The sequence below is a fragment of the Ascaphus truei genome, chromosome 13 (genome assembly GCF_040206685.1).
Source record: "Ascaphus truei isolate aAscTru1 chromosome 13, aAscTru1.hap1, whole genome shotgun sequence".
In the NCBI taxonomy this organism is placed as follows: Eukaryota; Metazoa; Chordata; class Amphibia; order Anura; family Ascaphidae; genus Ascaphus; species Ascaphus truei.
The window spans coordinates 18,506,502-18,521,463 of record NC_134495.1 but is presented as its reverse complement, the minus strand read 5'-3'; the positions used below and the strand labels follow the sequence as shown (position 1 = coordinate 18,521,463).

The window sequence follows — 14,962 nt, the reverse complement described above, 5'->3', positions numbered from 1 at the left end:
CCAGGTTTTCACGATATCCCTGCTTCAGCGCAGGAGCCACTGATAGAGCCACCTGTGCTGAAGCAGAGATATCCTGAAAACCTGATCGGTTGTTGGTGGCCCTTGAGGACTGGAGTTGGCCGCATCCGAGTTAGGTTAATACACTAAGAAATACGATTTTGTGTTAAAACGGCAATCTTGGAGACGCCGTGGTTGTTTCTTCTCCCAGAATCCCCTGCTTCCCTTGCTGTTGATTGGCTCCCCCTCCCAAGGGGGAGGGCAGTGACATCAGATTGGAGTTAAACTCAAGTGAAGCTTTATCTGCCATGTTGGTCTATCCTGGGCAGCAGGGATTTTCAGAGGGACTTCCTTGGATATAGATTGAAGGAGGTTTAGCACTAGGGCCCTGCAGAAATGTACTTCACAAAAAATTATATATTGCGTAAAAACAAATGTGTATATATATTTTTTGTGTTATCTTGTTATGTTTTTTTCGCCTATGTCCATCATGCATGTACACCCCCTCCTAAAGGGTTACTAACAAGGCTATTATATACTGGGCCCAACCTGGTTTGCTATGTCAGTCGGGTAGTTGAGGAGGCACTATTCTTGAAGGTTAGGTTCCAGGAGGACATGAGGAGAGGAGCCTCGGGGAGAGTAGATCAGTAATGTTTCAAAAGTAATAGTATAGACCAGGCCCCACTGTTATGTTGTAGATGGGGACAGTACCTGTTCAGTTAGGATCCGTGAAAGAAGGAATGGAATCCTAAATAAGTAATGAGAAGGAATACGGCGCGCCATAGAGGGCCTCAGCAAGGAGGGCTCCCAGGTGCCGGCGGTTCAGCTCTAATTGCGGATCGGCGATAATGTTCCTCATCAGTCTGTATGGAGGTGGCAGTTCCAAAGCAGGCAAAAGGTTATTGGGTCAAGTAAGAAAGATCCACCAGGATTCCCGTAGGGGCCCAGAGTAATCGGATTAATACTGAGGATGGTTCCAAAGCAACAAGGGGGTCAGGCTCCCACACTTACTCAGAGCAACTAAGTCAAAGTCAAAGTACCTTCATGTGAGCGTTGAGTGTCACTGATAGAAGAGCTGTATTCATGTCTCCATTTTAAATCGTTAATGTGTATGAGCGGTCCCTGTCCGTGGGGACACGAATAAATGACGGTTGTACTGCAAAAGTTCCTGGCGCCCATTATTCCACAACCTTGTAACCTCATCACCCAGCCGCCCGAATCCAGCCCCCTGAGTCACGGTAACCCATGCGGAGTAACCAGATATAGCACCCCGAAGTAACCCTGCTAGAAGCCGGGCAGGGAGGGTTACATACAAATAAGTTCTCATTGGGAAACAGAGAAGTTTGAACAAGGCAGCACCTATTATAACCCAGCTGCTTTTATTCGTGTTTGCTGGGCTAGCTCGTCTTTCACTGACGTCAAAACCCTGTGTATGAGTAATAATGTTATACAAAAGCTATTGAGGTGGAACTTGTTCCCATCGCCAGTACTCGCAAGTCAAGACTGCCAAAGGTTAGTACACAGGGAACACGGGTCCCGGGTCTTCTACTTGTTGTGGGACAATGGGAATGTGCTATGTATGGAGTTTAATAAACTGACACTTAAAGGGGTCAGTCCCTCCTAGGAGCAGAGTACTAATGGCAGTGACATGGTTAAGGGGTCAGTCCCTCCTAGGAGCAGTGTGCTAATGGCAGTGACAGGGTTAAGGTGTCAGTCCCTCCTAGGAGCAGTGTGCTAATGGCAGTGACAGGGTTAAGGTGTCAGTCCCTCCTAGGAGCAAAGTGTACTAATGGCAGTGACATGTTTAAGGGGTCAGTCCCTCCTAGGAGCAAAGTGTACTAATGGCAGTGACATGTTTAAGGGGTCAGTCCCTCCTACGAGCAGTGTGCTAATGGCAGTGACATGTTTAAGGGGTCAGTCCCTCCTAGGAGCAGTGTGCTAATGGCAGTGACATGTTTAAGGGGTCAGTCCCTCCTAGGAGCAGTGTGCTAATGGCAGTGACATGTTTAAGGGGTCAGTCCCTCCTAGGAGCAAAGTGTACTAATGGCAGTGATATGGTTAAGGGGTCAGTCCCTCCTAGGAGCAAAGTGTACTAATGCCAGGGACATGTTTAAGGGGTCAGTCCCTCCTAGGAGCAGTGTACTAATGGCAGGGACATGTTTAAGGGGTCAGTCCCTCCTAGGAGCAAAGTGTACTAATGCCAGAGACATGTTTAAGGGGTCAGTCCCTCCTAGGAGCCGTGTACTAATGGCAGTGATATGGTTAAGGGGTCAGTCCCTCCTAGGAGCAAAGTGTACTAATGCCAGAGACATGTTTAAGGGGTCAGTCCCTCCTAGGAGCAAAGTGTACTAATGGCAGTGATATGGTTAAGGGGTCAGTCCCTCCTAGGAGCAAAGTGTACTAATGCCAGGGACATGTTTAAGGGGTTAGTCCCTCCTAGGAGCAGTGTACTAATGGCACGGACATGTTTTTAAGGGGTCAGTCCCTCCTAGGAGAAAGGTGTACTAACAGCAGTGACTTGTTTAAAGGGTCAGTAACTCCATGGAGCAGTGTGTTCAACAAGAGATTGTACAAGCAAAACTTCTCTCTTTACCCCTTTCACCAAAAGCGGCAGTTCCCCTCCAAAAAGGATTGTGTAAAGCTTACCTGAACCGGGTGTCCCATTGGCTAATCCAGAGCCCCCCCCTCCCTCCTCACGTCGGATATTTGTAGTTTTTTCGTGCTGGTGTCTGACACACACACAAACTACAAATATGGCCACCGAGTAACCAAAGGAAAGCCGCAATGTCAATGGTGCAACTTTCTATTGGTCCCCCTGGATCGAGCCCGACAGACGTTTTCTGCCCTGGAGTAAACATTCTCCCCATTGCCAGACAAGACAAGTAATATCTTGGGGGTGGGGGGGATTTTGTCAGCGCAATACTCGGGTTCAGGTGATTAAAAAAACAGCCAGAGCAGATTGCGACTTTAATTTTATTGGCCTTTTCAAAAGGGCCGGGTGGGCGAAGGTAAAGGAAGCACATGGTTGAAAAATACTCTTCCATTCGAGGGCCCAGGAAGAAATGCAATTTGTAATTTAATTTCCAGAGAAACAAAAGCAGACAATCTTTGCTTTTAGCGTGGTTAAATTAGTTAAGACGTTTTGGTAGATTTATAGATGGGCTTTGCCCGTGCAAACTCTTGCTGAACACAGTCACATAAGACAAAAAGGAGCAGCAAGGGGATACCAAACCTCTCCCAAGTCTCAGCTCACCGTGTTTACAAAATAACTTTAGAAAATGGTTCAAAAATACTTTTTGATCAAAAATAGATTTTGATCAATAAAAGGCTTTAATCACTCAGATGTCACCCGTAACCATATCACTGCCATTAGTACACTTTGCCCCTAGGAGGGACTGACCCCTTAAACATGTCACTGCCATTAGTACACTTTGCTCCTAGGAGGGACTGACCCCTTAACCATGTCCCTGCCGTTAGTACACTTTGCTCCTAGGAGGGACTGACCCCTTAACCATGTCACTGCCATTAGTACACTTTGCCCCTAGGAGGGACTGACCCCTTAACTATGTCACTGCCATTAGTACACTTTGCCCCTAGGAGGGACTGACCCCTTAACTATGTCACTGCCATTAGTACACTTTGCCCCTAGGAGGGACTGACCCCTTAACTATGTCACTGCCATTAGTACACTTTGCCCCTAGGAGGGACTGACCCCTTAACCATATCACTGCCATTACTACACTTTGCTCCTAGGAGAGGTTGTCCCTCTAAGGCAATAACCTGTTAAACATATCCCTGCTAACTCTCCTCTGTAAGACTGCACCTTTAAAATACTGTCTGTAGCATCTTTCTACACTACAGGGGCTGAGGGAGGGAGGGAGGGAGGGACGGGGGAGCTTTTTGAATACGCAGGTGTCAAAACATTGGCAAACGTACAGATCGCTGTCCAAACAGATACGGCAGTTTCGTTGGTTCAGCTGAATTCACGAGCAGCCGAAGCTGAGACGATCGGCACGCAAAGCGGGGCTGTGTAGCAATCTCTGCACAGGGAAAGCTATTTGAATAACCCTACAAGTGCTGCGGTGGAAAGCAAACCGCGATCCTGTATGTCACTGTCTCGTGTATTAAGGCCCGTGGAAGGTACTCGCGGAAGCGGCGGTTTTTCTAAGCGTTCGACGGTATCTTCTACTGACCGTACGAAGCAGAACTGGGTTAACCCTTTGTGGGGAAGGGGTTAACATTCGTCCTGCTTTTTCTTTAAGAGAAGGAGCGGCTCTGAGTAAAGACACTGACTGGCATTGAGTTTGAAGCGGGGGAACCTGGTTCAATTCCTTGTGACCTTGGGCAAGTCACATTATCTCCCTGTGCCTCAGGCACCAAAAACATAGATTGTAAGCTCCACAGGGCAGGGACCTGTGCCTGCAAAATGTCTCTGTAAAGCGCTACGTAAAACTAGCAGCGCTATACAAAAAACATGCTATTATTATGTGAGGAGGGGGAATTAATCCACATCATTTTTGTCCCTGTTGCTTTTTTCTTTTTTTGGGGTGAAATCTCGGGACCTAATTGTGTTACCACTTCCTCTCACGGGGCCAAAGAATGTGCCCGCCTGCGAACTTGGAGGCTGCAGCGGTCAGATAACGTGCTGCATTGTACGTGACTGTACACAGCTTTAAAACCTCCGCTAATCTCTGCCATACAGCTGTTTCTGGTCCTTCCCTGCAGCTGAACGAGTTGTGAAGGTGCAGCCCCCCCAGCCCTCCCTCTCTCTCCCCCCCCCTTCCTCTCCCCCCCTCTCTCTCCCCCCCCCCCCCCACCATTATCATGTTACTGTATTACGAAACCCTCTGGGCGGCTCTGGTTTCAGAGGAAAAATTAATATATAATCGCTGCTGCTCTGCTGTTTCTGGCTGATCCGACCTGAAAGCGATTACTGTAACTTCCTGAGTCATTGTAACCCGCACATTATATTAGTTATGGTGGGTGAAAAAAAAAAAGTAAAAGTGACACAAACCCTCCTCCGTACAGCGGGCAGCAAATAAAAGTATCACTTGTGAGTGAGCACATTCACATCTCGGTCAGGTGTGCAGCCCTGCCCGTCCCCATTATCTCTTTGCATAACATGCTCCATTTTAGAAATACAGAAATGAGTAATATTTGGGGCTCTCGCCCCCCCCCCCAACCCTCCCCCCCGCCCGCACCTGTATTTAGCATACACTTGTGTCTAAAAACACACGACTTGAATGCAAAGCTATTTTGGATAATCTCTACCACCTCTGCTGGTCGGCTTCTCCATTGATCTATTACCCTTTTGGTAAAGTGATACTTGGCTTCAGTTCCTGGGCCGGGTGGATCGTGCCTCTTGGTACCTTTCCCGGAAATTAAGCCATGGGAGTTAAAATGATTCAATTCAAGGACCCAACAAAGTTACCCCCCCCCATATAGTTGCCACATTTAAAATCTATTCAAAGCATACATATAGGAATCAGATGTTAGCCCCTGTGGCAGGGAAAGTGTTAAAGGGACCTCCTAGGACCACAGTGCACTAGTGGCAGTGACCTGTTCCGGGGTGACATCTGGGGGATCGATTGCCTTTTCTACCCAAATCTGATACCTATAAGTATTTTTACATACTGTATTAAAGTGAGCTGAGATTTGGGGATGGGGGCGTTGGGGTTCCTCCGGCTGTCGCCTTTAGTGTTAGGTGACCTGTGTTCAATAAGGGGAAAGAGAACACTTGATTTGACAAACACTTTCTCATTCAGAAAACCTGAAGAAATTCAATTTAGGAGTTTCCCCCAATATGGAAGCTGCCAAATCTTTGCTATTAGCATGGTTAGGATTATTTGGGAAGCCAATTGGACTGGCAAATATCTGCAAAGGTAGTTTTACGGACGGCTATGTGGCATCGCAGTTTTAAATTTACCATTGCTTTATGTAGACCCCAGGATGGACTCCCCCAGCCACTCTAAGGTAGCACCCACCGCCCCTTTCCTAGGGGGATCCTGGTGCTGATATCCTCTTTGGTGACCCCCTGAGATACCAGTAAAAGTAACACATGAACATCCTGGTATTTAAGTCCCCTGCATCCCATAGGCCAATAGGTAATTTGTCATGGCTTCCTTTCCATTGGCCTGCACGATGCGTGACATTAGACCGCCATTTTGTTTCCCATGCAGTGGACAGGAACACACGGCTGCCCCCCCAGAGTTCCAATTAGAACATTTCAGCCTCGGGAACCCCCATAAAAAGAAAGACAAATGGTGGTGAAAGGGGGATACATTTATTTTAAATTGGGCGAGGCGGAACTTCTGCTTCAGACGTCAGTGTGTACCACCATATATCAGGACAGGATACGCGAGCTTTGCAAACGATTTACAGACGTAACGCAGCTGTTGATGGGACTTTGCATATTTTCTCGGTGGCTGAACAAGCCGTGCGTGGCTCTTGTTTGTTTTACCTGATGGCCAACGCTGGGCTGAGCCGTACGTTCCCAAGGTCAGTGAGTCACACGTCACAGGCCGAGCCCAGCATTCTACACCACACCCCAGGGGTGTACCATTGTGTTGGCCGGACAGGATATCACTAAGGCAGCAAAGAAGCAAAACATGTCCACATCTTTCATTTTTGTTCTGTACCGGTCCGGGTTTGTTTAGTAATAATAATATGTTCTTGTATAGCGCTGCTAGTTTTTACGTAGTGCTTTACAGAGACATTTTGCAGGCACAGGTCCCTGCCCCGTGGAGCTTACAATCTATGTTTTTGGTGCCTGAGGCACAGGGAGATAAGTGACTTGCCCAAGGTCACAAGGAGCGACACCGGGAATTGTATTGAACCAGGCTCCCCTGCTTCACACTCAGTGCTAGTCTGTGTCTTTACTCACTGAACCGCTCCTTCTCCCATAGTGTGACGTGAACGTGAGATCTGAAGGTCACTTGATCGCTCCATCACGGTTCATGGAGCGGAAGTGGAAGTCATCCTGCTCCCGTCCGCCATCAGTGCAAATCACGTCCTGAGCTCCATAGGAATGCAGGATGCGATCTCCCCTAAGACAAACATTTCTGGGGGGTGTAGCTGTGCTGTCATGGCGCTGTTAAAGGGACAATCTCTGCTAGGACTAAAATGAGTGTCATTCCAGGGACCTGATTAAGGGCTCTTATGTGGGTGATTGACTTTTTACCCAAATGTGTATTTTTGGTAAAATATGACACCTATGTGTATATTTAATGTGTGTTAGTGAGACCTGGGAGGGGGGGATTGCCTCTGGCTGCTCCCTTGTGTGAGATGTCCCTGTGTGATCAGCAAGAGCTTGTACAGCCAGAGCCCCCCCTCCCACCTCCCCTTATCTTTACTGGCTCTCTGATAAGGTCAGGGGGGGATACGGGAAAAGAAAACACTTCCCCATTCAGAGGTCCCGAAGAAATTCAGCTATGTGGGATTGCACCTTTTGGGTGCCCAAGGACATTGCTACTACGCCATGAAGTCTGGCATTCCAGGGGCCCCATGATTATAGTAGCTATGTCATAATGTATAAAACAAAAAACAAAGATGCCCAAAGCTACTTCCCAGGTGACAAAAATACACAGTACAATACCTATATATTCTCTTGATAAAGGGTCATTTAGTTTAACCCTTTAGCCAAAGCGTCTTAAGCCTGCTGCCACTTTCAAGGCATGGCCGTTAGCAGGTCTTAATGTCACAATGTAATTGCTCGTTTTTGTAGGGGCGATAGAGCGCACAATATGGTCTCTCACCAAGGTAGAACTGATGGGGAGAACGCCTCTTCTGTTTTGTCATCAGTGATGGGGTGATCGCTTCGGAGAACCGGGGCAGGGGCCCTCCTGTGCAGCAGCTCCTCCGGCACAAAAAAAAAGCTAAACCCCCACGCCAAGGTGCGTTTTGGGGCCTTACTAAGTGCACAGTTCCCACACAGGCTCGGGAACCCCCACTATGCTGTTTGGCAGGGATGCGCAAGTCACGTGGTGCCCTGGGAGCCAATATGAGGGGAGATTACCCCATCATTGCTGCGTCCGCCCCCCCCCCCTAGTTGTGGCCGTGCCAGGATGCCAGGCGCGCGTGCAGCAGCCTCCACCGGGGACTTAGCCATACCTTGTCTCCAACGGCTTGTGGCGATGCGTCGCCATGGCAATGCCGCAGGGTCACACGATGCCACGTTGCCAAGGCAGCGTGACGTCAGAACGCCGGTAAGGAGGGGGGGGGGCGTGAGGAGGAGGGAGAGGGGCACAGGGGGAAAAGTTTGCTCACCCCTGCTGTATGGGATCCGCCTTCACATCCTTTTGGCGAACCCCTTGTTGGGAATCGCTGTTTGAGACGATCCTAATCGTACTGGTCACATTCTAACCGTCAGGTTCGTGCCTGTTCAATACGTCCAGACATATCGGGTGTGTGCTCGTGTTCACATTTCTCATGCCAGTTTGAAATTGCATTCAGAAGATTAAAAATGTTATCAAACCAGTTTTAGCTCATACTACTTTTTTTTTTTTTTTTTTTTTATTGAACTCGAATTACATTTCACGAGTAATTAAAGTCTTTTCATACACACCCACTCCCTGTGTTTGGATCTAAAGTTCACACTGCAAAAAATCAATTACCTGCGCACGGAACGGCGAGTCGTAAACGGCTGTGTGAGCAGGGCGAGATTAGCTGCTGCGGGCGAGCTTATCCTAGCACAAAGACGATTAAAAGGATGTAGGATTGTGTTTAGGGTTTCAAAGGTGATGGGGCGTTCTCTTTGATTTTGGGTGATTTTGGTTTAGAAGGTTCTCGGGTAACTAAATGCGGTGGAGGGTTTTTACTATCTTTACTTTATTTGTATTAGTGATAATACTGTGTGTCAATCCACACTTCTTTTAATCAGTCCTTTTTGAATATGATGTTCTCAAACACACTGCTACTGTTTCCATCTCCCCCCCCCCCACACCCTCTGTATGCTGCTAATTTAACCCTTAAATCTTTTCAGCAGAAATACTTGTCTGGGAAAACAAAATGGCCACTGGGGTCACTGATAGAAAGCTGCATTGGAGACCCCGGCGGCCATATTTTATGGAACAAAAAATAAATAAAATACAAATTTTACTAGCTGGGAGGGGATGGGAGAAGGGTCACAGTACAGCTCCCTCTAGATCTTCTAAGTCAGTGATTCCCAAAAGGGTTTGGGAACAGTCTCTAAGGGGTTTTCACAAAAAAGTCTGTAATGGCTTCTAGGCCGTCTAGTGGGGTCCTGAGCCAGTGTGGGGGACTGCGCACTTAGCAAGGGCCCAAACTGCACCTTGGCGTAGGGGTATAGCTGTCACATTCAACAGGAGCTTCCTAAGTCGATCCCCACAATCCTTTGCATCCACAGCAGCAAGGCATTGTGGGACGTGACTTTGGAAGCTCCCGCAGTGAGTGACAGCTATATGGGGGGCATGCTGCCTGCACACACTGAGGGGCAGTTTGGGGCCTTATTAAGCGCGTGTTCCCCCCACAAGCTCAGGACACGACACTGCCTGGGATCGGTCACACAGCTCTGTTAGCGACAGTCTGATGAGTCGGCAATAAGATTTATCCATTAGGGGTTCGCGGGACAAATATTTTCTATCGGGCTGCACAATATAGAATAAAAACAATGTTTGCATGTTAAGGGGTTGGCGGGGGTTGCTGCTACACAGTCACGGTCTTCATTTTTTACAAGATACAATTATAATATGTATCACTTTTTTGGTAGAAACTGAATTCAAACTTATCAGCTACTTATGTTTATCTGTTTGGCGGCATTATTACTCGGCATAAGACATAGTGAAGCGAACAAAACCTCCCTGTGAATTTGAGGACTAGCAAACAGTTTTATCACCAAAATACATTACATACAGATTGTATTAACACACAGGTGCACAGCAGACACGCATCCCCCTCCCCCCACAACATTTTGACATGTTAAAAGGTTTTTTAAAGGTGTCTGCTCCTTTTACCTGTTCAACATGCGACTGTCATTTGTTTAATTTTGTCAGCCCTTGTTTACCTTATCCTCCCCCTCCCCTCCTCCCCCTCCCCCTCTCCCCCTCCCCCCCCCCCCGCTACATGAAACTGCCACATTAAGGCAGCGGAACGTGAAATCTTATGGTTTAAAAAAAAAAAAAATCAGTTCTGTGATAATAGTGACTTATTTTTTTAATTGAACTCTTAATGCCATTTTAATGAGGTTTAATATACTGAGCTTCCTTTGATTTCTATAGCAGGCTTTAGCCCACCTCCCCAGCAGTGCAAGAGCTTTGCCACACTTTCCTGCTTGTGATCATTTGTCGCCCGTGTTCCCAGCAGATTGAGCTGGAAACTGTAACCATAGATAATGTTTCCTTAGGCCGTGCCATGTTCATACTTGGGCCGTGATTATACCGAAAAACGTGTGCGGAGTCGCGTGTAGCGGCGCCAAAATAACTAGCATAACTACAATGAAAGTGCTCAAACCGATGGCGACTGCCGCGGTGCACCGTACTGCAAAGCGGGCGGCTAGGGAAGAGACTTCCAAATGAGTTTTTCTCTGGCGACGGCCGTGTCACGTGAGCGGTTCACCAATGACGGTGAACCGCTCACGGCCACGCCACCTCCTGCTCTGTCTCCCCGGTATAACCAAGATGCGGCTCGGCGGCAGCGCAGGGTGACGTCACAGGATAGCGTTGCCACCCTGCAGGTCTTGGTATAATTCAGGCCTCGGGGCGACTGCGCGCGCAGCGAGAACAGCAGGCTGTAGAGCAAGCGAAAAAGGATTTGATTTTGTCGCGTGACGGCCAAGTCACGTGAGCGGTTCAGCCAACGAGGGCGAACCAGGTCTGTGACAAACAGCCACGCCTTCCTGTCGCGTCTCCCCCTAGGCCAGAAATCGCCTCTGCGGCAGGCGCGCCCTCCGTCGCGCGCCATTAGCATAGCCTCAGCTATCAGTAGCTGCTGAGTTACACTGACTGAAGGATTGATTGAAACTGAAAGGTGGCCATTTTGTTAGGCACACAATCAGGATTTTTACAGATGTATAACAGGGGCATCAAACGATTGCCAGCTTGGGTAACAATGAATTACACCTGCTTTACATATAATTCAAAAAAAAAAAAGGAATTTTGTATGGCTGCTTTAAAGCAAAGGGTTACCGTTGTGTGACAGTCCCTCAATATTGGCGTCTTCCTACGGCACAAAAGTCAAATGCGGTGTATTTTTAGGACTCTCAAAACTTTGCATATTCCCGTAACCACATCCCTTACAAACTTCAAGGAAATCTATTTATACGAAGCCAGACTCCATTATTGTTTTTTCAACCTCCTGGCGTCCTTCATATTCCTATGTACGGAAGGACTCCTTTTCAGCGCTATAAACAGTGACGTCCGTACGCAGTTGGCGTCTTTTTTCTTAAAGTACCTAATTTAATTAAGTTAAAATAGGCGCAACGTATGCTAAATAAATCAGTGTTTTTATGGCCTGCCGAGTAAATCATACGCTAGTTACACAACGGCAACGTTTGCAGTTGAGTTGTGCAGCAAATGTGTATATAACATTGTTTTGTGTATCTGGGTCAAAATGGAATCTAATTCTAGATGTTAAACTTGGAAAGTTGCCTACTTGGGCAATAAAGAAATTAAAAATGGCAGTTCCACCGCACGGATACAACGGTAGTGATGTGGGTAATAGGTTCACATTGGAACAATCAGATAATCCTCTTAGTCTTGGCATGCTTCCTTTATCACTTGGGTACACAATGTAAGTTATGGTGAGTAACAAAAAGTGACAGTGTACAGCACATAGAAATACCACGTGGGCACATTCACGGGTCTCGGACACGTCCACAAATCTGCCTTTCCCCATGATCTCTCAAACTACAATGCTTCCACTGCAGCTAGTGATTCTGGGTAATGAGATGCAAATGAGCACTTTATTATGGATCTCTGTGCCTGCCGTATTACACTGCTTTTTGAGCACAGCCTTTAACTCTGGATGGGAGGAGAGGTGCATCTTGTTTGTCTTGTTTCCGTCGCCCCAGTGCAAGCACACGGTCAGATGAATGCAGACACCTTCTCTCTGTTAGCAGCGGTAAGGAAAGCGCATGGGATGGAGGAGACGAGCGGTAAAACTCGCCTTTACCTTCATGCTACATCTCATCGCCCCCGCTATTCCTGAGATGCCTGCAAAGAATGGGACTTGGCACACTTGGACCCAGATCCACAAAAGGGTTCTAAACTTTAGCATGCTTTTACTCGCGTTCATATGAATGGAAGCTGAGGCGTGCTAATATTTAGCACCCCTTTTGGGGATCCAGGTCTTAGATGGGACTGGGCTCGAAAAGACCCTCACTGGGCTCAAATCATTGCCTGTCCATGCTATGTCTCGGCAGATCGTTTGCCCTGTAAACCTTTTGGGTCGTGAGTGGTGGTGGTTGTTCTTCTTTTCAAGCTTCTAGTAGCCTGGACCACATGTAATATTGTCTCCTGTTGAGCAGGAGCCAGCAATATTTAAGCACATGTATTAACCATCTGTGCTATGATTTTATTAATCGTACTTTCGGTGCTTGATTTTGGTCCAATTAACCCCTGTATCGTAAAGTTGTCATGAAAGGACTGAAGGTCTTAATTGGCTTTTTGGTAAGAATACTGCCTTTGAAACATATGAACCCAGTTCAGGTCCAAGTGTGCACTCCCCCTGTGAACTGTGGCAAGTAATTTTGCATTGGTCAACTCTATACATTGTCTGCTCTATTTCAGAGCACAAATATATTGAAAGAAAGTTTCCATGAAGGCAAAATTAACTTTTTTTTTCTTCTACATTTTCTTCTCTTTTAGTGTCGTTGATTTGAATATCGTCACAACCTTCAACATCTTCTTTTACACCTGGGTAACTGACTAGAGCCATGACCACCAAGGTAGAAATGACTACCCCCCTGACATCCAGGACAACTCAAGCCAACCTGAATGAAATATTACATGAGGTTAAATCATCGCGCCCACATATTAGCCCCCTTTCAGATGCAAGTAATAAGTCTAGTGAATCCAGTTTAACTGGCTCGCTTATCCTTGAAGAGCCTAGCAGGTCTTCTACCAAATCCGTTAGCATGTTTACCCCAGGATCAAGGCCAAGGCTCTCACCAAAGCCATTTTCTAAGGAGAAACCTCCAGATTTTTGGGAAAGCAGAAAGCCAATAGGCACAGTTCCAAGGCTGCCTATAATATCCTCTGTGGATATTAGACCACTGAATGACATGTCTTCATTGGGCAGCCTTAAAAAAGATGAGGGTGAAAGCGCACGTCTCAGAATTTCCAGGAGCTCTCAGCAGCCGAACACTGAAGTTGATCGTAGCACAAGAGCAGAAGTGGAAACATTTTCTGCTACGTCTGGCATTAGGAGGCTGAGGTCCTTTAGCCAGGTTCCAAGATCAAACGCAGTGGAAGAGTCCAAACCAGCTTCAGTCTCAGAAGAATGGGAATCTAATACCAAACCAGAGGTTGCATGTAAACCTGTAGTGACATACAGGAAGCCTGAGGTTTCCCAACCCAGGGAATCGGTCTGTGCCACTGCCACCAGATTACCTTCTTCACCCTCCGATGCGGCAGGTGAACATAAAGAATTTGGTCAGAGTGAGAAGTCTAATAATCCTTCAACGAAAGCTGAAGGTGAAGATAACTCACCTGTGAGTTCAGTTCAGTTAAGGCCAAAACGTCGTCCCGTGTCTGCTATATTTCTAGAGTCTATAAACGATCAAACTCAAGACAATCCCGTGGTTGAAGAGGAGAAGACGTTGCCAGGCTTGGTAGATGGAACATGGATTCGAAAACCAAGGCCCCTGTCCATGGATCTTACTGCAAAGTTTGAAAGTAGAGGTTCTTTTATAAACAGGAAAGGAAATACTTCTGAAGAAACCAAGGAAAATATACCCTTGAAGAAAAATGCATTTAACACCAACACCATAGAAGAAAAACCTGAATTGGGGTCCAAGGAAAAAGATGGTGCCAGCCTTTCTGGTTTGGGCTTCAAAACCCTTGGCAGTGACATGAAAATAATTGAGGTAAAGAGTGGAGTCCCTTTTGGAAATCTGGATTCTCCAAGCCCTGACAACGACTCCCCAGTCAGCATTGCTAAGGGAAAGCGATATACTAGAGAGCAAGAAATAACGGATGTTGGGGAAAACCAAGGCATAATAAAGCTAACCGAGAACACCGTCAGCAAACCCATGAAACTTGTGGCACAAGAAGAGACGTCTCTCCCTGATATTAGTCTAAACTCAACCAATGAAGAAAGTGGCATTACTCGTGGAACCATCCGAAGACGCATCAGCCTTCTTTTAGCAAATACAGGCTCCTCTATGGAAGGCACAGATTCGCCTACAGCCGAAGAAGAAGATGGAAATTCTAACCTTCCTCAACGGATTAAAGGGTTCACTCCAGAAATTACGGAGATCAAGCCTGGGAGTCCAAGGACATCGTTACCATTCCGGCCTCTCTCTGCAGACTTGACGAAGATGTAAGTATTATTATTTATCATAGGCTAAACTGCTAAAAATTCTGGGCATTGTTGAAATCTCTGCTTTCTGATTGGTCACAATTCCGGTAATTATTCATTCCGTAATGGGCCGGAATTTTTAGCACCTTGACAAGTTTTTTTAGGAGGAAGGGGGCGGGGGGTAGGAGGCACGAGCGGAGTGGGGGAGGAGGAGGCGTGAGCAGAGAGTGGGGGGGTGGGAGGCGCAAGCAGAGAGTGGGGGGGATAGGAGGTGTGAGCAGAGTGTGGAGGTGTTTTGGAGGTGTTTTATCAGTGTTGTGTGGTCTGTCGAGTAAATCCTACACTAGTTTAACAACGACAACGTTTGCAGTCGAGTTGTGCGGCAATTGTGTATATAACATTGTTTAGTGGATCTGGGTTAAAATGGAATCTAAGAGTGGGGGGGTAGTAGGTGCGAGTAGAGAGTGGGGGGGAGGCTCGACCAGAGAGC

General features: G+C 47.1%; 1 protein-coding gene across 3 annotated transcripts in view; it reads left to right on the top strand.

Annotated features, from left to right (window-relative positions):
• Positions 1-14,962, top strand: part of KIAA1671 (KIAA1671 ortholog) — a 142,668-nt gene that overhangs the window by 17,070 nt on the left and 110,636 nt on the right. For 2 of the 3 annotated variants that reach the window (XM_075568732.1, XM_075568734.1), the window contains exon 2: positions 12,819-14,493. In XM_075568732.1, coding sequence (XP_075424847.1) covers positions 12,887-14,493 — 1,607 coding nt within the window. In that variant the 5' untranslated portion in view covers positions 12,819-12,886. Of the gene's footprint in view, positions 1-1,390; positions 1,510-12,818; positions 14,494-14,962 lie in introns of those variants that run through there. The other variant, XM_075568733.1, reaches the window with a different exon arrangement.